At 42.6% G+C, this 22,434-nt stretch overlaps 1 protein-coding gene across 2 annotated transcripts; it reads right to left on the bottom strand.

Annotated features, from left to right (window-relative positions):
• Nucleotides 1-8,408: 8,408 nt before the first annotated feature.
• Nucleotides 8,409-18,151, bottom strand: LOC144592043 (AN1-type zinc finger protein 5-like). Of its 2 annotated transcripts, XM_078396264.1 has the most exons (5): nt 17,995-18,151; nt 14,527-14,626; nt 13,729-13,826; nt 10,742-10,864; nt 8,409-10,057 (listed from the first exon to the last, which is right to left on the bottom strand). In XM_078396264.1, exons 1-5 carry the CDS (start codon nt 18,143-18,145, stop codon nt 9,906-9,908), a joined length of 624 nt encoding a protein of 207 aa, XP_078252390.1. In that variant the 5' UTR covers nt 18,146-18,151; the 3' UTR covers nt 8,409-9,905. The 2 variants fall into 2 exon arrangements, with proteins under 2 accessions (XP_078252390.1, XP_078252392.1); XM_078396266.1 differs by lacking the exon at nt 10,742-10,864.
• Nucleotides 18,152-22,434: the final 4,283 nt, after the last annotated feature.

The following is a 22,434-nucleotide window of genomic DNA, read 5'->3' as shown; positions in this document are numbered from 1 at the left end:
CATGTTTACCTTTCGTGACTGATGTACAAGGACACCCAGGTCGTGTTGCACCTCCCCTTTTCCTAATCTGTCACATTCAGATAATAATCTGCCTTCTTGTTCTTGCCACCAAAATGGATAACTTCACATTTATCCACATTATACTGCATCTGCCATACATTTTAATGCTTTTATTGTTGGACTGTGGGTGATTGAATTTCGTCCAATTTGGATGACAAATAAAGCTATCTTGAATCTTGAATCTGCCCACTCACCCAACCTATCCAAGTCACCCTGCAGCTTTATAGCATCCTCCTCGCAGCTCGCACAGCCACCCAGCTTTGTGTCACCGTCAAAGTTGGTGATGTTACATTTAATTCCTTCGTCTAAACCGTTAATATAAATAACTTGGGTCCCAGCACTGAGCCTTGCGGCACCCCACCGAAAGAAGTGATCTTTCAAGAATCACTAGTCAGGAGTGGTGGGAAATTGTGAATATTACTCCGCTGTTCAAGAAGGGAGTGAAGCAGAAGAGTGGAAACTATTGTTTTCCCAGCAACTCATTGAAACGCTTCCCGCTGCTGTGAGACTGCACAACCAGCACTGCTCCCAGCAGACGAGTCAACAGTAACAGTTAAAAAATACACAGAAAACTGATGATAATTTATCCTTGTCTTTACTTTTATTTATAATGAATGATCTCTTGCTATCCACTTTGCTGCTGTAACACTGTAAATTTCCCCAGTGTGGGACGAATAAAAGGAATATATTATTATATTAAAATGCTGCCTTTGACTAGATTTTAGAAACATAGAAACATAGAAAATAGGTGCAGGAGTAGGCCATTCGGCCCTTCGAGCCTGCACCGCCATTCAATATGATCATGGCTGATCATCCAGCTCAGTAACCTATACCTGCCTTCGCTCCATACCCCCTGATCCCTTTAGCCACAAGGGCCACATCTAACTCCCTCTTAAATATAGCCAATGAACTGGCCTCAACTACCTTCTGTGGCAGAGAATTCCACAGACTCACCACTCTCTGTGTGAAGAAATGTTTTCTCATCTCGGTCCTAAAAGACTTCCCCCTTATCCTTAAGCTGTGACCCCTGGTTCTGGACTTCCCCAACATCGGGAACAATCTTCCCGCATCTAGCCTCTCCAACCCCTTAAGAATTTTATATGTTTCAATAAGATCCCCCCTCAGTCTTCTAAATTCCAGCGAGTATAAGCCTAGTCTATCCAGTCTTTCTTCATATGAAAGTCCTGCCATCCCAGGGATCAATCTGGTGAACCTTCTCTGTACTCCCTCTAAGGCTAGAATGTCTTTCCTCAGATTAGGAGACCAAAACTGTACACAATACTCCAGGTGCGGTCTCACCAAGGCCCTGTACAACTGCAGCAGAACCTCCCTGCTCCTATACTCAAATCCTCTTGCTATGAATGCTAACATACCATTCGCTTTTTTCACTGCCTGCTGCACCTGCACGCTTGCTTTCAATGACTGGTGCACCATGACACCCAGGTAACGTTGCATCTCCCCTTTTCCTAATTGGCCACCAATTGGCCACCATTCAGGTAATACTCTGCTTTCCTGTTCTTGCCGCCAAAGTGGATAACCTCACATTTATCCACATTATATTGCATCTGCTATGCAGCCTCCTAGCATCCTCCTCACAGCTAACACTGCCACCCAACTTCGTGTCATCCGCAAACTTAGAGATATTGCATTCAATTCCCTCGTCCAAATTCCCTCGCCTTGCGGTACCCCACTAGTCACTGCCTGCCATTCCGAAAAAGACCCGTTTATTCCTATTCTTTGCTTCCTGTCCACCAACCAATTCTCTATCCACCTCAACACTGAACCCCCAATACCGTGTGCTTTAAGTTTGTACCCCAATCTCCTATGTGGGACCTTGTCGAAGGCTTTCTGAAAGTCCAGATATAACACATCGACTGGTTCTCCCTTATCCACTCTACTAGTTACATCCTCGAAAAATTCTATAAGATTCGTCAGGCATGATTTGCCTTTCATAAATCCATGCTGACTTTGTCCGATGATTTCACCACTTTCCAAATGTGATGCTATCACATCTTTAATAACTGACTCTAGCATTTTCCCCACTACCGATGTTAGGCTAACTGGTCTATAATTCCCCGCTTTCTCTCTCCCTCCCTTTTTAAAAAGTGGGGTTACATTAGCTACCCTCCAATCCTCAGGAACTACTCCAGAATCTAAAGAGTTTTGAAAAATTATCACTAATGCATCCACTATTTCTGTGGCTACTTCCTTAAGCACTCTGGGATGCAGCCTATCTGGCCCTGGGGATTTATCGGCCTTTAATCCAGTTAATTTACCTAACACCAGTTCCAGACTAACCTGGATTACCCTCAGTTCCTCCATCTCGTTAGACCCCCGGTCCCCTGCTATTTCCGGCAGATTGTTTATGTCTTCCCAAGTGGAGACAGAACCAAAGTAGTTGTTCAATTGGTCTGCCATCTCCTTGTTCCCCATGATCAATTCACCTGTTTCCGACTGCAAGGGACCTACATTTGTCTTAACTAGTCTTTTTCTCTTCACATATCTATAAAAGCTTTTGCAGTCAGATTTTATGTTCCCTGCCAGTTTTCTCTCATAATCTATTTTCCCTTTCCTAATTAAGCCCTTTGTCCTCCTCTGCTGGACTCTGAATTTCTCCCAGTCCTCTGGTATGATACTTTTTCTGGCTAATTTATATGCTTCATCTTTTGTTTTAATACTATCCTTGATTTCCCTTGGGAAACTGGGATGAACAATTGTTGTAGTTCATCCATGCAATCTTTAAATGCCTTCCATTGCATGTCCACCGTCAACCCTTTAAGTATAAATTGCCAGTCTATCTTGGACAATTCACGTCTCATACCCTCAAAGTTACCTTTCTTTAAGTTCAGAACACTTGTTTCTGAATTGATACTGTCCTGCTAATCACGATTGAAAGGGCAAAAAACAAAATGGAAGCACGAGGAAAGAGAGAGAAGACCTGAAGATATCAAAGATGAGCCAGAACTTAACTGTATTGCATAATATATAATATAATATATATCACAGGTGAAGACGAGAATCATCTGGATTTTGAGAAAGCAAGGTGCAGTTAATCATGATTAAAAATGAGTTACTTGTGATTTTAGATCTACAGAAATATAGTTGGACACATTAATTGGATTGTTAGCATTTTGATATCTACTTATCTCATCCATATTAGACAATTATTGGAAAATCTAAAGTCTTTTTCTCCTTGCCCAACTGACCCGATTTCAAGCTCTCTCTCTCACACTGGGATAAAGAGAAGTTTAGAAACTCAACAATAATTGTATTTGTTTTCCAGGAAAGGTATCATGCTATTTTGGGGTAAGTAATCATAATTTATTAGGGGATACATCACCTAACAGCAAGATCTGTATTAATATATAATACTCAAGTGACCAAAGCATGAGGTATTTCACATGCCATATAGCATCCAAGACTAGAAGATACAGAATGTCAAAATTCATTTGCACCTGTGCATCATTTAATGTCTGTCTTCTGCAGATTTCAAACTTAATTTAGTAGTGGGGAAAATGCTAGTCAGTTATTAAAGATGGGATAGCAGCACATTTGGAACGTGGTGAAATCATTGGACAAAGTCAGCATGGATTTATGAAAGGTAAATCATGTCTGACGAATCTTATAAAAATTTTCGAGGATGTAACTAGTAGAGTGGATAAGGGAGAACCAGTGGATGTGTTATATCTGGACTTCCAGAAGGCTTTTGACAAGGTCCCACATAAGAGATTAGTATGCAAACTTAAAGCACACGGTATTGTGGGTTCAGTATTGATGTGGATAGAGAACTGGCTGGCAGACAGGAAGCAAAGAGTAGGAATAAACGGGTCCTTTTCAGAATGGCAGGCAGTGACTAGTGGGGTACCGCAAGGCTCAGTGCTGGGACCCCAGTTATTTACAATATATATTAATGATTTGGACGAGGGAATTGAATGCAACATCTCCAAGTTTGCAGATGACACGAAGCTGGGGGGCAGTGTTAGCTGTGAGGAGGATGCTAGGAGGCTGCAACATGACTTAGATAGGTTAGGTGAGTGGGCAAAGGCATGGCAGATGCAGTATAATGTGGATAAATGTGAGGTTACCACTTTGGTGGCAAGAACAGGAAAGCAGACTATTACCTGAATGGTGGCCGATTAGGAGAAGGGGAGATGCAACGAGACCTGGGTGTCGTGGTACACCAGTCATTGAAAGTAGGCATGCAGGTGCAGCAGGCAGTGAAGAAAGCGAATGGTATGTTGGCATTCATAGCGAGGGAATTTGAGTATAGGAGCAGGGAGGTTCTGCTGCAGTTGTACAGGGCATTGGCGAGACCACACCTGGAGTATTGCGTACAGTTTTGGTCTCCTAATCTGAGGAAAGACATTCTTGCCATAGAGGGAGTACAGAGAAGGTTCACCAGATTGATTCCTGGGATAGCAGGACTTTCATATGAAGAAAGACTAGATAGACTCGGCTTGTACTCGCTGGAATTTCGAAGATTGACGGGGGGATCTTATAGAAACTTACAAAATTCTTAAGGGGTTGGACAGGCTAGATGCAGGAAGATTGTTCCCGATGTTGGGGAAGTCCAGAACAAGGGGTCACAGTTTAAGGATAAGGGGGAAGTCTTTTAGGACCGAGATGAGAATTTTTTTTTTCAGAGTGGTGAATCTGTGGAATTCTCTGCCACAGAAGAATTCTGTCAGCACAGATCCTAGCTCAGATAATTGTTGCGAAGTGCAACTGGCTCCATATCGCCAATATTCTCCCACGAAGACTGCCTAAGCCTTACCGAGCAGCTGGAAATCAAAAACTGCAGAGGCTGGAAATTGGAAATAAAAATAGGAAATACTGTAAATTCACAGCATCACTGCAGAAAAAGAAATTAAGTTAACTGCTCAAGGTCAGAGACCATTGCACCTTGGGAGGCTAGATGTAAGAGGAAAACATATAATTAATGGCATGACCCTTAACTGTACAGAGGGATCTTGGGGTCCAAGTTCGTAAGTGCCTGAAAGTGGCAACACAAGTAAAGATTGGTAATGAAAGCAGATGATATACTTGCCTTTGTTGGTCAGGGCATTGGGTATAGGAGTCAGGACATCATGATATTCCAGTGTTTATTTTTTAAGGCAGAGATGGACAGATACTTGATTAGTAGAGGTGTTAGAGGTTATGGGGAGAAGGTAGGAGAATGGGGTTGGGAGGGAGAGATAGATTAGCCATGATTGAATGGTGGAGTAGACGATGAACTGATTGGCCTAATTCTACTCCTTTTCCTTATGACCTTACGATGTAGCGGCTCGGCTGCATTTGAAGTACTGCATGCGATTCTGGTTGCCCCATTACAGGGAGGATGAGGAGACTTTAACATTGGTGCAGATGATGTTTACCAAATTGATGCCAGGAATAGGTGGGTAATAGCTACAAGGAGAGGTTGGACAGACGTGGACTGTTTGCTCTCGAATGTTGGAGGTTTCACGAGAGGTGAGAAGTGCAGATAGGGTAGAAAGTCAAAACCTTTTTGCCCTCTCATTTTTGATATTTCCAGCCTGGGGCAAAGTTTAAAGGAGATGGGCAGGGAATTTGTTTTTAGACAGAGGGTGGCGTTCTGAACTTGCTGCCGGTGTGGTTGACACAATCATTGGGGCATTTACGAGACTTCTGGGTGGGCACATGGATGTGCAGGGAATGTGCAGGCAGATAAGTCATGGTCTTGGCTTCATGTTTGGCACAGACATTATTTGAAGAGCTTATTCATGTGCCTTACTGTTCTATGAATTTATGTTCTCCAATTAATCTGCAATTCTGTTGAAGTTATTATGTCTCAGGTAGTTTAAAGATTAGACTAGTTAAAATGAATAATCTCTCGATGGTAGGGGATCAGTGAAAATACCAACAAATGTATATTAATATTATAATAGGTCACAACTTTAAATGTTGAAAAGATAACATTGCAAGCGTGTTTGCAGAAAATGAAGGCTGTGGTGAAAAGAGAAAATATTGAGTTACTCAAATAAAAAGGTAAATTTTAAGGGTCGTGAAAGAGGAGACGGAGAGGCCAATAGCTTTATGAAGACATTTCTAAACTAAAGATCACGATTCATAGGATAGCTGCTACAGATGAAACCTAATGCACTTTAAAGTCATTTTTATATTATCAATGAAGTTTCTATAACTAAGATGAAAGAGAGGGTCATTGAGCAGTGCTATGATCTAATTATTGCCAAAACTTCCAACCAAAAAATTCAATGATCTTGATTCAATGAAAACAAGTAGAGAATGATGCACAAGATAGACAAAATGTTGGAGTAACTCAGAGGGACAGGCAGCATCTCTGGAGAGAAGGAATGGGTGACGTTTCAGGTAGAGACCCTTCTTCAGACAAAGAAGAGTCTCGACCCAAAACATCACCCATTCCTTCTCTCCAGAGATGCTGCCTGTCCCGCTGAGTTACACCATCATTTTGTGTCCATCTTCAGTTTAAACCAGCATATGCAGTTCCCAAAAAGTTAATTTGCAAGTTTGGTAGCAAGGAAGTCAAATGCAATGCTCGCAGTTATTTCGAGTACAAGGATGTAATGCTGAGGCTTTATACGGCATTGGTCAGAGTGCATTTGGAGAATTGAGAGCAGTTTTGGGCCCCATAGCCGAAGGACGTGTTGACGCTGGAGGGTCCAGAGGTGATTTACGAGAATGATCAGGTTAACAAATGAACATTTAACAGTACAGGGCCTGTTCTCACTGGAGTTTAGAAAGACGAGGGGGGACCTTATCGAAATTTATCAAATAGTGAAAGGCCTGGATATAGATGTGGAGAGGATGTTTCCACCAGTGGGAGTGTCTAGGACCAGAGGCTTATAGCCCCAGAATAAGGATGTACCCCGGAAAGGAGGAATCTTAGCCAGGTGGTGAATTTGTGGAATTCATTGCCAGACAGTTGAGGCCAATGCATTGGGTATTTAAGGCGGAGATTGGCGGATTCTTGATTAGTATGGGTGCCAGAGATTATGGGGAGCAGGCAAGAGAATGGGGTTGAGAGGGAAAGATAGATCAGCCATGATTGAATGGCAATGTAGACTTGATCGGCCATACCCAGAACACAGCATAGTTTTAGACACCTTAAAGGATAAAAGCATTGGAGGCAGGCCAAATTCTGGAACAGTTGTGCAATCAAGAACAGCTAGACTTTGGCTTAACATTCATTGAAATTTGAAGGGATGATCGTAAACAAAATTCAGACAGGCGTTTGAGTCACAAAGAAGGATATAACTACAGTCATTAAAACTAAAGTAGGTGAGATGGTCTTGGTATCAAGTTCAGCACAGATATTGTGGTTCAAACAGCCTGTTCTTGTGTTGGACTGTTCGGTTAACCAACAAACCTCTCCCCTCTTTCTCCCCGTTTCTCTGGCCTCAATTCATTCCCCTCTAATTTATCTGATCTGTCTTTTTATCTGTGGACTTAGTCTATCACCTAACTATATCCACCTAACTTCCTCCAACCCCCACCCTACCCAAACCAAGTCCCAGCTTGCTTCCCCGTTAGTCAATTTGAAGGGTTCTGACCCAACACTGAGCACTTTAAGGAAAGAGACTATTAGATGCAAACTGATATACGATTTTCCTCAGCTGAATTTTTTTTCCACTCGCATTAGAGAAGCCAAGTTAACCAAAATTGTAATCTACACAGGATACATCAATTAATCTTCCCACAGTTGTGGAAATAATTCAATTAAATAATGCATTGTTTGCATCAAACTTCAAAAAGTTCTTAGCACTTGAGCACATTGCTTAGTTGCACTAGAAGTTTGCCCAAATAAACAAATCCAATACATTTCAAAAATAATTAGATACCTAAAGTTACCATTCATGGTTTGACTATTCGGTATCAGACATCCCCTTTGACAGCTGAAGGAGGACATGTATGATTTCATAAAATTGCATTTGAGAATAGATTTCCATTTAAATTAGAAATCCAAAAGCATTCTAGAATATAAAGATAGCAATTATTATAACACTAAAAATATACCAAGTTCTACAAATAAAACCCTAAACATTTAGAAAGTGCAGGACTAAGTCTTGGATCACACCGGTATTGTATGTTAAGAGATTAAAGATTATACCCACCAGGAAAGACCGAATCGTGGCCAACAGAAAACGGACATCCATTTCCAGAAACTCCAGGTTCTGGACAAGTTTGCCCAATAGTATGCAAGGGTTCAGAGAGCCTTTGCCATAATCATGTGCAAGAACATGCTCAAAGTTTTCCAACTTCCATAAAACTTAATTCATGATAATATGAATGGTCCAACTGTATTGACTACTGGTTATTCAAAGGTTGCAGTCAAAAAAACAATGCCAATAAACCTATTCTTTATGTTTATTTACATCCTTTTCCATAAATGCCAACTAGCATGATTATATGCATTACATAAATATAATTCTGTACAAATCACATACCCAAGATTAAAAAAGGCATAAATACTGTAGTTGTCAAAAAACAAGCTTCCTGTGTACTGTGGTTAAATGTGCAGAGTTATTGCAAGTTTGGACAGTAATTAAGATCACAGCTTGGATAAAATTGTCAATATTCTGATCACACTACACATCTAAGTAGTACTGGATTAAAAAATACAAATACTTTGTACATCACATCTTCCAATAAGATTTAAAAAATACATCAGTAAGTATATTGCAATTTCTACTGTTCATGTACACGCTGCCAAGATGTGCAGTCCATGCAATAAGCCAATGCTACATTCTCACTGTGATACAATATACAGCCCAGTTATAATGCACAGTGGTACTGTGAAGGTGGAATTAGTGGATATGATGCATATGTGGTACCAGCAGACAGCACGCTCAGCTTCTGAGCCAACACATCTGCTTAAACTCTTAAAGGATAGTTTAGAGAAACAAAATGGGTGCCACGTGCAACAGTATGGGTCATGCAGGCACTTCACTACCAGGTTATTGATACCAGCATTTTATTGCATATTTGGTATCCATATGGTGGAGGGACTCAGTCACCAACATGCAGTATAACTGGGACATTAGTTGCCTGGACACAGCTTGAAAATGACTCGCTTATAACAGGCATTTACAAGTCCAGTGCAACTTTTGTAAACAAAATAATTAGAACTACAGAGCTAATGCACAAGCTTTCATAAACGAAGCCAGGGCCCAAAACTGCTTTATGAAATACAAACAGGCTGGCCACTACACCACTCTGGACTTAGATTGCCATAACTGAAAACTTTCAGAAAACATAACAGGTTAATTTAGAGGCAAGGAAAATTGTAATATTCAACTATGCAAGCTTTCCCCATTTGCTCAAATTTTCCATGAATATGCCCCAGCACAAACCAAAATTAACTAATAAAACTGGGTCTAAGTGTGCCCGAATGAAGGCAACACTTAGAATCCATAAAAAACAATCACGGAAAGTATAATTTATTCAGTATTCTACCATTTCTTTACATCCTCTCAAGTTTAGAGCAACAAGAAAGCCAAGACCAAAATCTGCTTAGGCACTAGAAACACAGGTTGACAAGTTTTTGGTTGGTCACTTTACTGAATTAAAAAAGCACTACAGCAGATCAAGTTCACTTGGCACATCAACCACTGTTAAGATTTCCATTTTGTAGGCTAATGCTTTCACTTGATTAATGTAGTGCTGTGCTCTCAATTGCATCTGATAATGTCCAGCCACTTTATTAGGAAAACAGAGTTTAAAGCATAAACTTGAAGAACATACAAGGATTCAGCCCATGCATCTGCTCTACAAAAGGATTCCAAAACAGAAGAGAAGGAATAAATGCAGTCTTTGATAGTAAGTTACTGGCATCTTCATTTGGCTGTTTAAATCCTCTGAATTTTCTCAGCTACAATAATAGGATTCTCTTTTCTGATCTTCATTGCTGCTTCTGCTTTGTAGTCATATGGGCAATTGTGTTTATCCGAGTACCGATGAAGTGCACAAAACATGTTCCCGCATCGACAATCAAAACCAGCTGTAGAAAGAAACGGAGACTTAAGCCAATTTGCATTTGTACCATATCAATATCATATCAAGCAATTCAAAATCTGTGTCATTTGTGCATTTTAATTACATTCTCAATGTAGATAGACCCTAATATTCAAAAGCTTGAAAGTGGCTTAAAATCTGATAGATGGGAAGGCTGAAAGCATTCGTTATTTCTTCTGAGACAATTTCCTTTTGCTCCCGATTGCCCATATAAAATGAAGATATGTGTTTGACCATACTCCAAGATTACTTGCACAGAACACCAGAACTAAAATGAAAAACTACAAGAGGGAACACAATCTAACCAAGAACAGTAATGATTGCAAAAATGTGTGGGAAGGAACTGCAGATGCTGGTTTATACCAAAGATAGACACAACAGGAGTAACTCAGTGAGTCAAGCAGCATCCCAGAGAAAAAGAATTGGTGATGTTTTGGGTTGGAACCTTTCTTCAGACTGAAAGTAGAGGTGTGGAGGGGGGTTATAAACTGGAGGCAAGAAGAGACCAGATGAATCAGGCCCAGGTATTTGTAAATACAAAAAAGCAAATTTCCCCAGGTTCTTTTGCAATATGTTAAAAATGGTAACTACCATCAATGTCACTAAAACCACCAAATTCATTGCACTCTTAGCAAGATATGCATTTCCAGCTCACACTAACAGGGCTCACCTGTAAGACCAACTTTTTTCCTGCACTGGAAACATCTGTTTTTCTTTGGTCGAGGGGCATCTGCAGGCTTTTCCTCTCCCCCCGACACCGTATCAGCTACAGACAAAGATGCTTCAGCTACAACTGTACAAATCAGGTATTTTAGTTTACACTAAATCATGTACATATCCAATTCCAATAAACAAAATCTATTGTAATCTGATTTAACCATCATTTCAATAAAAAAGAGAATTCCTTGCAGCATAAACAGCACTTGTTATTCCCTGCAATACATTCGAGGATTTTCCCCCCTGAGAACAGTTAAATTTGGAAAGACATTACTCCTAGAGCAGGTTAAAGTTTGCATAAAATAAACTTTTATAATGCAGGCAATCCTTAAAGAATCCGAGACAACCCCCCCCTTCCCCGTTCTCTGCGATGATCATGGGTTTGGGAGCTGGCGTCACAGGAGCCCAGGCCATTTTGTAGCGGTGGGGGAGTGGTGGATTTTCTCATTTGACATGGTCATTATCTGGCACACATGACAATTATCCGTCCGAACATTACTGGTCTTGCTGCGTGCAGCATTGACTTTTCTGTCAGAGGATGGTTAGGGGCAAGACAGCTCTGAGGAACTCATGTTGCCATTCTGAGCATCTCTGAAGCACTACTCTGGCACTACCTGAAGCCAGGATTGGGAACGGCTACTTTGCTCTAACCATCAGGTTATTGCTTAGGATGGCAAATGAGGCATCATACGCATTGCTGTTATTGCACAACCTACACAGCCCCAATCTGCATCAATAACAAAACACCATAGTCCACCTTTTGCAATTCCATGGACTTGTTTCCCCCCCCCCCCTAGTTTGCGCACATGCATACGGAAGGTACTATCGTGTATGAAGGTAGACAAATCTCCAAGGCCTGATCAGATATATCCGAGGACATTGTGGGAAACTAGAGGTAAAATTGCGGGAGCCCTGGTTGACATTTACGAGTCATCCTTAAACACAGAAAAGGTGTCGGAAGACTGGACGGTGGCAAATGTGCCTCTATTCAAAGAAGGGCGGTAGGGAAAATGCTGGGAGCTATAGGCCGCCGGTGAGCTTAACATCTGTAGTTGGAAAGCTACTAGAGAGCATTCTGAGGGATAGGTTATACAGGCATTTGGATGGGCAAGGGCTGATTCAGGATAGTCAGCATGGTTTTGTACATGGGAGGCCATGTCTCATAAATCTGATTGTTTTTTGAAGACATGACCAAAATGGTCGATGAGGGCAGAGCTGTAGATGTTGTGTACATTAATTTCAGCGAGGCATTCGACAAGGTTCCGCATGGTAGGCTGCTCTGGAAGGTTAGACCGCATGGAATCTGAGGAGCGATAGCTGAATAGATAGCAAATTGGCTCCATAGAAGGAAACAGAAGGCGATGGTGGAAGGTTGCTTCTCGGACTGGAGGCCTGTGATGAGTGGTGTGCCTCAGGGTTCGGTGCTGGGCCTGTTACTGTTTGTCATCTACATCAATGATTTGGATGAGAACATACAGGGCAAGATTAGCAAGTTTGCTGATGATACAAAAGTGGGCGGTTTTACAGATAGTGAAGATGGTTGTGAAAGATTGCAGCAGGATCTTGATCGATTGGTCGGGTGAGCCGAGGAATGGTTGATGGAATTTAATACGGAGAAATGTGAGTACTTTGTTGCACTTTGGGACGTCTAACAAGGGCAGGACCTACACAGTGAAGGGGCCTCTGGGGAGTGTTGTAGGGCAGAGGGATCTAGGAGTGCAGGTACATGGTTCCTTGAAGGTCAAGCCACAGGTAGATAAGGTGGTTAAAAAGGCCTTTGGCACATTGGCCTTGATCAGTCAGAGTATTAAGTGCAGATGTTGGGAGGTCATGTTGCAGTTGTATAAGACGTTGGTGAGACTGCATTTAGAGTATTGTGTTCAGTTCTGGGCATCATGTCATATGAAAGATATTGTCAAGCTTGAAAGGGTTCAGAAGATTTATGAGGATGTTGCCAGGACTAGAGGGTCTGAGCTATAGGGAGGTGTTGAGTAGGCTGGGTCTCTATTTCTTGGAGCACAGGAGGATGAGGGGTGATCTTATAGAGGTGCATAAAATCATAAGGAATAGATCAGGTAGATGCACAGAATCTCTTGCCCAGAGTAGGGGATTTGAGGACCAGGGGACATAGGTTCAAGGTGAAGGGGAAAAGATTTAATAGGAATCCGACAGGTAACTTTTTCATGCAAAAGGCCGTGGGTGTATGGAACAAGCTGCCAGAGGAGGTAGTTGAGGCTGGGACTAATCCAACGTTTAAGAAACAGACAGGTACATGGATAGGACAAGTTGAGGAATATGGACCAAGCACAGGCAGGTGGGGCTAGGACATGTTGGCCGGTGTGGGAAAGCTGGGCTGTCGGGTCTGTTTCCACGCTTAGTTTTTTTTTTGTTGCATGGTTTATCCTTTTGAAAGTGTAATTTATAAAATTTGTTTGGTGAAAATTTTCTATGTGTCTACAATGCTGCAGCAAGATTTTTCATTGTATTCATTACTCACTGCACTTATGATCAACAATAAACTTTACTCATCAGCATGAAAATAGTGATATTGGAACACATGACTAAATTAACATGTTCAAGCAATTAAATCATGTTTTGACAAAATGTCAGAACAAGCAGACATGCTGCATTTGTACAACTTTGGCAATATAACACCTACCCCGATGTAGAATTTGTCTACTTTTCCCCCCCCAAGGATGAGCATACTTACCTCGAGGTTGACAGGCTCAGTGAAATAATTATGCGAGCGTGACAGAGTCAGAGAAGCCAATTTGAAAAGTTAGTGTGAGAAACAAAAATATAAATAATGTCCCATTAGACTCAAGTTCAAGTGCTCTCAAATCTATATTGAATACATGTTCGGGCCAAGTTATAGCAAAGTGAGTAGTTCCATTAATTATCCCAGAATTGCATTGCATATAATGTGCAAAGCTTGCATACCTGGCTCCGTTACCTCAATTTCAGTCTCTTTCTCCTCTCGGGAAATACTCATTTCAGTCATCTGCTGTGTCACAGGTAAGGTTGAGCCAGATAGATTTCTGTCAAATACAAAAAACCTTGTCAACAGGTTGAACCACAGCTTTACATTATCAGTGAGCAGAATGGTTTAAGGCAATATCCTCAAACAATACACAAATGGTCTGTAAAATTTAAATTACTGGCAATAGAGAAAACAGTTTTGACTAGTTTATTGCCATCCAAGTGGAAATGTCATTGTAAACGAGTGGACTTTTATTTGAAGTATGGCACGGCACCATTTCCTCTTCCCCCTCCACCCCAGACAGAAATCATTTGTGATGTTCTTTTTCAAAACTGGCTGTACAGATGAAAAAAGACACAGGGCTGGAATAACTTGGTGAGTTATCCAATCCAGTAGAATCATACTACGACTTGGCATCCACTGCTGTCCACAGATTCACCACCCACTGGCCAAAGAAAGTCCTTGTCTCCATTCTAAAGGCATGTCCTTTTAATCTCAGCCTGCACCCTCTGGTCCTAGATTCTCACTACTGGAAACACTCCAATCCTTCTAAACACCAAAGGCTCCTCATATATTAATTAACCCAATCATCCCTGGGGTCATTCTCACAGACCCCCTCAAATATGGGGCCCAAAACCACTCACAATTTTCCATGTGGCCTAAACAGATTATTAAATTAGTGCAATTATCCCAAGTGGCACTCTACCAATTTATAACTGCCAATTATACTAGCAATTTATTCCATCATATAGCATTACCTTGACTTGATAGCAGCATTGATAGAAGCACCTTCCGATTTAAAGCTCTCTGTTCTCGGGACATGAGTAAAATCTGAGTTGTTGGAAGTATTTGATGCACCTAAAATATAGAGAATGCACATTAGTGACCAGCATTTACTTATTACAGCTAATAAATGCCAGCTAAATATCAAAAAGGTGTCTTTCTCACCCTCATTCATACTAAACGAGTCACCAGATTTGCTTAGCCCAGCCAAACAGGTTCAGTACTAGAAGGCTTGAATTTATTGCTTGAGCATTCATCTATTCCATTCTAATAGTGCCGTATAAAATGGATGAGGAAAGCTCAACACCACTTCTCAATCTAAAACACATGTTAGTTGAAAGACTGGAGCGACTAGGCTTGTATACACTGGAATTTAGAAGGATGAGGAGATCTTATCGAAACGTATAAGATTATTAAGGGGTTGGACACATTAGAGGCAGGAGTAACATGTTCCCAATGTTGGGGGAGTCCAGAACAAGGGGCCACAGTTTAAGAATTAGGGGTAGGCCATTTAGAACTGAGATGAGGAAAAACTCTTTCAGTCAGAGTTGTGAATCTGTAGAATTCTCTGCCTCAGAAGGCAGCGGTGGCCAATTCTCTGAATGCATTCAAGAGAGCTGGATGGAGCTCTTAAGGATAGCGGAGTCAGGGGGTATGGGGAGAAGGCAGGAACGGGGTACTGGTTGAGAATGATCAGCCATGATCACATTGAATGGCGGTGCTGGCTCAAAGGGCCGAATGGCCTCCTACTGCACCTATTGTCAATTCTATATAATGCTTGGTGATACATCTACTACTACCTTCATCAAAAATAATCTCCTGTTACAAGTCAACAGACCTCTAAGCAAAGCTTGTGAAGATTCCTGTATTTTTCAGTATGGGTCTCATTGTCCTTGTTACCATGCCAAACGCCACATTTTTATTCCCTCTTTTAGGGTGTCACCAAATACATCTTGTAGAATGCCACGGAATCAAGTCTCTAACATGCTGTGCATGATCAATCACTTTCATGCACTGTTAATACCCGCCCTCTTTGCAAGTAATCCAGGGATCTCTTCTACATTAAGTAAACTAGGTGATTGCCTGTCAACTACCTCCATTTAACAAGGTTCAACTCCCATCCCTCTTGGCTCTTATGTCATTGTTCCAGTGAAGCTTAAAGGAACAACTCACTTTATTGACCTCCACTGCACCAGCCCTGACTGCATCTTGTGCAATTTTCCTGTTCTGATTAAATTAAAACTGTACATAGCAAAGTACTTAAAAACTAACTTGCTTTAGAAATCATGTTACCCAACCAAAAGAAAGCTTGTGTCTGCATAAAGCTGTTTAATTTCAGTAAATAGAACCCAAAGTGTGATTTTACAATTTACAACACAAAATGGAATAATTCTACAGTATTCACTCAGGACTACTTCCACACCCATGGCAGATGTTTCTCAACCTGAACTGCAAAAAGTATTCATTGCAGAATTTATCATAGAGGATGGCAACTTATTTCACATGACACTAGGGATCTTTGCTATAAGAGTACCTAAGAACACTGAAAAAGTCTGGTCTACCCCAACAGCTGCTGACGACCTTCTACTGCTGCACCATAGAGAGCATCCTAACACATGGCATCCCTGTATGGTATCTCAGCTGCACGGAGGCAGAGAGGAAAGCTTTTCAGCGGGTAGTCCATAGAGCTCAGAAGACTATCAGAACACAGCTACCAGCCTTGGAGGGCATCTACAACACACGATGCCTCAGAAAAGCCACCAGCATCCACAAAGACTCTTCACACCCCTGCAACACTGTTCGAACTTCTACCATCGGGCAGACGATACAAGGCCTTCAACGCCCGCACCTCCAGACTCAGGAACAGCTTCATCCCCAGGGCCATAGCTGCTATGAACCGGTCCTGCTGAGCCGGATGGTCACATCGCACAGTGAACCGGTACAGATCTACTTGCACTTTATTCTGTTTTAAAACTGTTCTAATTTGTTTCATTGGGTTGTTTAAATTAATACTGATTAGCTAATTGATTTATTGCATCGTATGGGAGGCGCATTCCCAATCTCGTTGTACCCCTGTACAATAACAATAAAGATATATTGTATTGTAAAATCAATTTCTCTGCATAAACAAAAATTATGAATTAAGTGGGTATAAAGTTAATAAATAAGCTGCCATTATCAAGAGAACCGTTAGTATTTAAAAAGGGTGCTCGAAGTCTCGGATGGCATGAACTGGAGGGAGCAGGAGAGATCAGATGCTAGGAGCGAGCTGGTAGGAAGGTAAAGCGGGGTTATTATCTCCAGGACCTTAAGGTTGGCTACAGGGCGTGCCATGGGGTGCAAAGATAGCCAGGCGAGGAGGGGGGACAGGTGGTTTGCAGGAAAGGCTCCATTACATCAAGGTCATAAGTGTAGGAGTAGAATTAGGCCATTCAATCAAGGCAGGATAGATCCTCCAAACCCCTTTTTCCTGCCTTCTCACCATAACCACCGACACCTGTACTAATCAAGAATCTATGTCCGCCTTAAAAATATCCACCGACTTGGCCTTGACTTGACTGTGGCAAAGAATTCCAGATTCACCACCCTCCGACTAAAATTACTTCTCATCTCCTTCCTAAAGGAACATCCTTTAATTCTGAAGCTATGACCTCTGGTCCTAGACTCTCCCACTCGTGGAAACATCCTCTCCACATCCACTCTATCCAAGCCTTTCACTAATCTGTATGTTTTAATGAGGTTCCCCCTCATTCTTCTAAACTCTAGCGAGTACAGGCCCAGTGCTGACAAATGCTCATCGTAGGTTAATCTACTCATGCCTGGGATCAATCTTGTAAACCTCTCCTGGACACTCTCCAGAGCCAGCCCATCCTTCCTTAGATTATGGTGCCCAAAATTGTTCACAATATTCCAAATGTGGCCTTACCAGCACCTTGGCACCTCAACATTACATTCCTGTTTTTGTATACAAGCCATCCAAAAAAAAGCTAGCTTCAAGTTTGTTTTCTTTACTGCTGATTCGACTTCCAAATTAATTTTTCGGGAATCCTGCACCATCACTCCTAAGTCCCTTTACACTTCCGATTTTCGGATTCTCTGCCCATTTAGAAAATAGTCGACGTCTTTGTTCCTACTACCAAAATGCATGACTCCACACTTTGCTACACTATATTCCATCTGCCACTTCAAGCGGTCAGGCTGACCGGACTCCAAATAATGCCACCACAAATGGCGGTGCCAGCATGTGTAGTTGCATACATGCTAAATATGCACCACTGAACCATTAACTGAAGGGCATTTTTCTTTATCTCAGCAATCTACTTTTCTTCAACTTGCCTTGTATTTAGACGTGCCAAACCTCAAGCTAGTAGAAATGAAATATGGGGAGGGGGGGGAAGAGAAAGTGCATGGAAATGAAAAAATAAAATCACATGCTATCTTACCTATAGGACTCATTCGACCACCATTTTGTTGTCTTTGTAGGTGTTCCTTATAGCAGACTGAACACATTCCACTTGTCCTAGGATTCCCATAAAATCCACATCCAGTAGTGCACAACAGAGGCACTTGTGTTTGATTAGTCTCTTGAGCCATTTTCGTACACTGTGAACAAAAATTATGTGATTGGTCACAACTTGGAACAATTTTACAACATTTACCATCTTTTAATTTTACACAACTATGTTATATTGGATACAATACATCAAGTGTCAGAATTCAAAGAATCTTTCCACATGCCTCGATCGCCTCGTGGCGCCACGGGAGAAGAATGAGGAGGAGATAAGACTTTGCCTTCCATCACAGTGAGGGTATGCCTGGAGCAATCACTGTGATGGCTGTTTTGTGTAAAAAATTGTATCTGTGTGTCTTGTGCTTTTTGATGTCTGCTGCCGGACCCTGACGTGAGAGGACGCTGGCGTTGAGTATTCGCCGCTTTTCCGTCAGGATAGTTTGTCTGTTTGTTTCTATGTTAATTGTATTTGTAAAGCGCTTTGAGCATGTGATAAGGCGCTATATAAAATAAATATATTATTATTATTATTATTATGCCTTTATGACTTGCAGCTACACAACACAAGAACACAAACAGGAAAAGGCAATCCAGCTCCATGGAGGCATCACCATAACGGTGACATACCTCAATGACTGCCGACTGGATGCACCAATGTCTGAGGTGATGAAGTGGTTTGAGGGATTGGTTATGATGCATATCAACTCCCACCTTAGCAAAGATCAGGACCCACCACTATTCACTGCCCCGCCACAATAGATCATTGGGTGTGATCCAGTCTGTTGGTTCAGACTGCAGCTTGGTGTTCAAACTGAAGGGACCCGAAACGTCACCCATTCTTTCTCTCCAGAGATGCTGCCTGTCCCCGCTGAGTTTCTCCAGCTTTTTGTGTCTACCCTCCAAACATAGTCAGCTCATCCATGGACAACAGGATCCCCTGCTTCTACATTGATAGGCCACAATCAGTATGAATCAGCAATAACACATTGTCTTGATAACCATCTTCACTGTGTACATTACCATCTATTTTAGTACCATCTCCTACACAAACCACCCCAAATCAATCAATCTTTCCAAATCATCATCCTTTAGCTCTTAGCATCATCTCCAATAATTTACCTATCATAGATGTTAGAGTTATCAGTCCCAATTTTTCTCTGCAGCCCTTGAATTTGGGGCACAAAATATGCTCTGTCTTCTGGCAACTTAGCCATGTCTCATGACAATTTCTCGAAGCCAGGACTCCTGGATTTTCTCCAGCCTCCCTGGATATAGCTGAACAGGGCTGTGCAATTAATCCATCTTCATAAGTTTTAGGAAATTCAATTACAAGATGTTATCTTTAACTGCTCCAATTTGGCTAGTCTTCATGTCATTCTTCACAGATAAAAACAGGAGAAATATTCATTGCGAATCTTCCCCATTTGCTGCAGCTCCACATCACTGTTTCAGAAGGGCCTATTTTCTCTTTAGCTATCCCATTTCCATTTGTGCACACAAAATCTTGGGCTCTCCTTAGTCATCTGGCTGAGCTACACTATGCTCATTTTTGGGTGGCAGTGTGAGCTACGATGAGGATGCTATGAGGCTGCAGGGTGACTTGGATAGGTTGGGTGAGTGGGCAGATGCAGTATAATGTAGATAAATGTGAGGTTATCCACTTTGGTGGCAAGAACAGGAAGGCAGATCATTATCTGAATGGTAGACAAAATGCTGGAGTAAGGACAGCATTTTGTCTACCAGCAGGACAGGCAGCATATCTGGAGAGAAAGAATGGGTGTCCAGTCACTCTACACTTCCATCCCCCACAAGGATGGTCTCGAAGCCCTCCGTTTCTTCCTCGACCGTAGAACCAGCCAATCCCCATCGACCAACACTCTCCTCCGCCTAGCAGAGCTGGTTCTTACCCTCAACAACTTCTCCTTTGACTCCTCCCACTTCCTCCAAACCAGAGGCGTGGCTATGGGCACTCGCATGGGCCCTAGCTACGCCTGCCTCTTTGTTGGGTACGTCGAACAATCCCTGTTCCAGACGTACACTGGCCCCATCCCCGAACTCTACCTCCGCTACATCGACGACTGCATTGGTGCTACCTCTTACACCCATGCAGAACTCACTGACTTTATACACTTCACCTCCAATTTCCATCCTGCCCTTAAATATACCTGGACTATCTCTGACATCTCCCTCCCGTTTCTGGACCTCACCATCTCCATCACAGGAGAAAAACTAGTGACGGACATTTATTACAAGCCCACCGACTCGCACAGCTATCTGGACTACACTTCTTCCCACCCGGTCCCCTGCAAAAAGTCTATCCCCTACTCCCAATTCCTCCGTCTACGCCGCATCTGCGCCCGGGATGAGGTGTTTCACACTAGGGCTTCCGAGATGTCCTCGTTTTTCAGAAAACGGGGCTTCCCCTCCTCCATTATAGATGAGGCTCTCACTAGGGTCTCTTCTACATCCCGCAGCTCCGCTCTTGCTCCCCATCCCCACACTCGCAACAAGGACAGGATCCCCCTCGTTCTCACCTTCCACCCCACCAGCCAGCGGATCCAACATATTATCCACCAACATTTCCGTCACCTACAACAGGACCCCACCACTGGCCATATCTTCCCATCCCCTCTCCTCTCTGCGTTCCGCAGAGACCGTTCCCTCCGCAACTCCCTGGTCCACTCGTCCCTTCCTACCCAAACCACCCTAACCCCGGGCACTTTCCCTTGCAACCGCACGAGATGCAACACCTGTCCCTTTACCTCCCCCCTCAACTCCATCAAAGGACCCAAACATTCTTTCCAGGTGAGACAGAGGTTCACCTGCACCTCCTCCAACCTCATCTATTGCATCCGCTGCTCTAGATGTCAACTTATCTATATCGGCGAAACCAAGCGCAGGCTCGGCGATCGCTTCCCTGAACACCTGCGCTCGGTCCGCATTAACGCAACTGATCTCCCGGTGGCCCAGCACTTTAACTCCCCCTCCCATTCCCAGTCTGACCTCTCTGTCATGGGCCTCCTCCAGTGCCATAGTGAGGCCCGCCGGAAATTGGAGGAGCAGCACCTCATATTTCGCCTGGGCAGTTTGCGGCCCGGTGGTATGAACGTCGACTTCTCCAACTTCAGATAGCTCCTCTGTCCCTCCCTTCCCCTCCTCCTTCCCAGATCTCCCTCTTTCTTCCTGTCTCCACCTATATCCTTCCTTTGTCCCACCCCCGACATCAGTCTGAAGAAGGGTCTCGACCCGAAACGTCACCCATTCCTTCTCTCCCGAGATGCTGCCTGACCTGCTGAGTTACTCCAGCATTTTGTGAATAAATCGATTTGTACCAGCATCTGCAGTTATTTTCTTATACTACGAGAAAGAATGGGTGACGTTTTGGGTCAAGACCTTTCTTCATTATCTGAATGGTGTCAGATTAGGAAAAGGGGAGGTGCAACGAGACATTGTATGCTTGCACTGGGCTTGTATTCACTGGAATTTAGAAGGATGAGAGGGGATCTGAAAGAAACATAAAATTCTTAAAGGATTGGCAGGCTGGATGCAGAAAAAATGTTCCCGATGTTGGGGGAGTCCAGAACCAGGGTTCATAGTTTAAGAATAAGGGCTAGGCCATAGAGGAGGAAAAACTTCACCCAGAGTTGTGAATTCATGGAAATCTGCCACAGCAGGCAGTGGAGGCAAATTCACTGGATGTTTTCAAGAGTTAGATTTAGCTCTTAGGGCTAAACAATGAATCAAGGGATATGGGGAAAAAGCAGGAACAGGGCACTGATTTTTGATGATCAGCCATGATCATATTGAATGGTGGCGCTGGCTCGAAGGGCCAAATGGCCCACTCCTGCACCTATTTTTCTCTGTTTCGCCTTCATGAATACTTTCATAAATATGCTCCTCGATAGCCTATATTCATCCAGGGATATTGGATCCCTGCTGCCCAAACCTAACCCATGCCTCCTTTTTCCTGAGAGAGAAGGGTTTCTTACTTCTACATGCCCTGTCCTTAAACAGGACGATGCATGTATCAAACTCTATTAGACTTTAAAAGCAACCTATTTTCCAGATGTGGCTATGCAAACATACAATTCCATCAGCTTTTAAAAGTTCCCACCTAATAACAAAGTTGACCTTGCTCTATTTAGAACTTGAGACGGAGACTTCAGTCGATGGTACTTTCTTTTGCAGCCAACTTAGCAAAATTATACTATACACAAGCACAATCACATACAAGTCTAACAGCATAACAATTTTAGTGAAATTCAGTAGACATTGAGTCAGCATGCAATGAGTCACTATGTTTCGGACACCATATTGTACCCTTCAAGTTTTTTAAAAAGTATAGAGCCTTATATTGGTCTTGTGACAATAC

The sequence above is a fragment of the Rhinoraja longicauda genome, chromosome 3 (assembly GCF_053455715.1).
Source record: "Rhinoraja longicauda isolate Sanriku21f chromosome 3, sRhiLon1.1, whole genome shotgun sequence".
NCBI classification, from domain to species: domain Eukaryota; kingdom Metazoa; phylum Chordata; class Chondrichthyes; order Rajiformes; family Arhynchobatidae; genus Rhinoraja; species Rhinoraja longicauda.
Note: the sequence above shows the minus strand (reverse complement) of the source record. Positions and strands in the feature narration are given on the sequence as shown.

Excerpts from the sequence above, each read along its gene's own strand:
- LOC144592043 (XM_078396264.1), bottom strand. The coding sequence starts at position 18,145 with ATGGCTCAAGAGACTAATCAAACACAAGTGCCTCTGTTGTGCACTACT. Across the intron at positions 14,627-17,994 it reads TGGTCGAATGAGTCCTATAG|GTGCATCAAATACTTCCAAC; the intron begins GTAAGATAGCAT and ends TCTATATTTTAG. Across the intron at positions 10,058-10,741 it reads GAAAAAAGTTGGTCTTACAG|CTGGTTTTGATTGTCGATGC; the intron begins GTGAGCCCTGTT and ends TTCTTTCTACAG.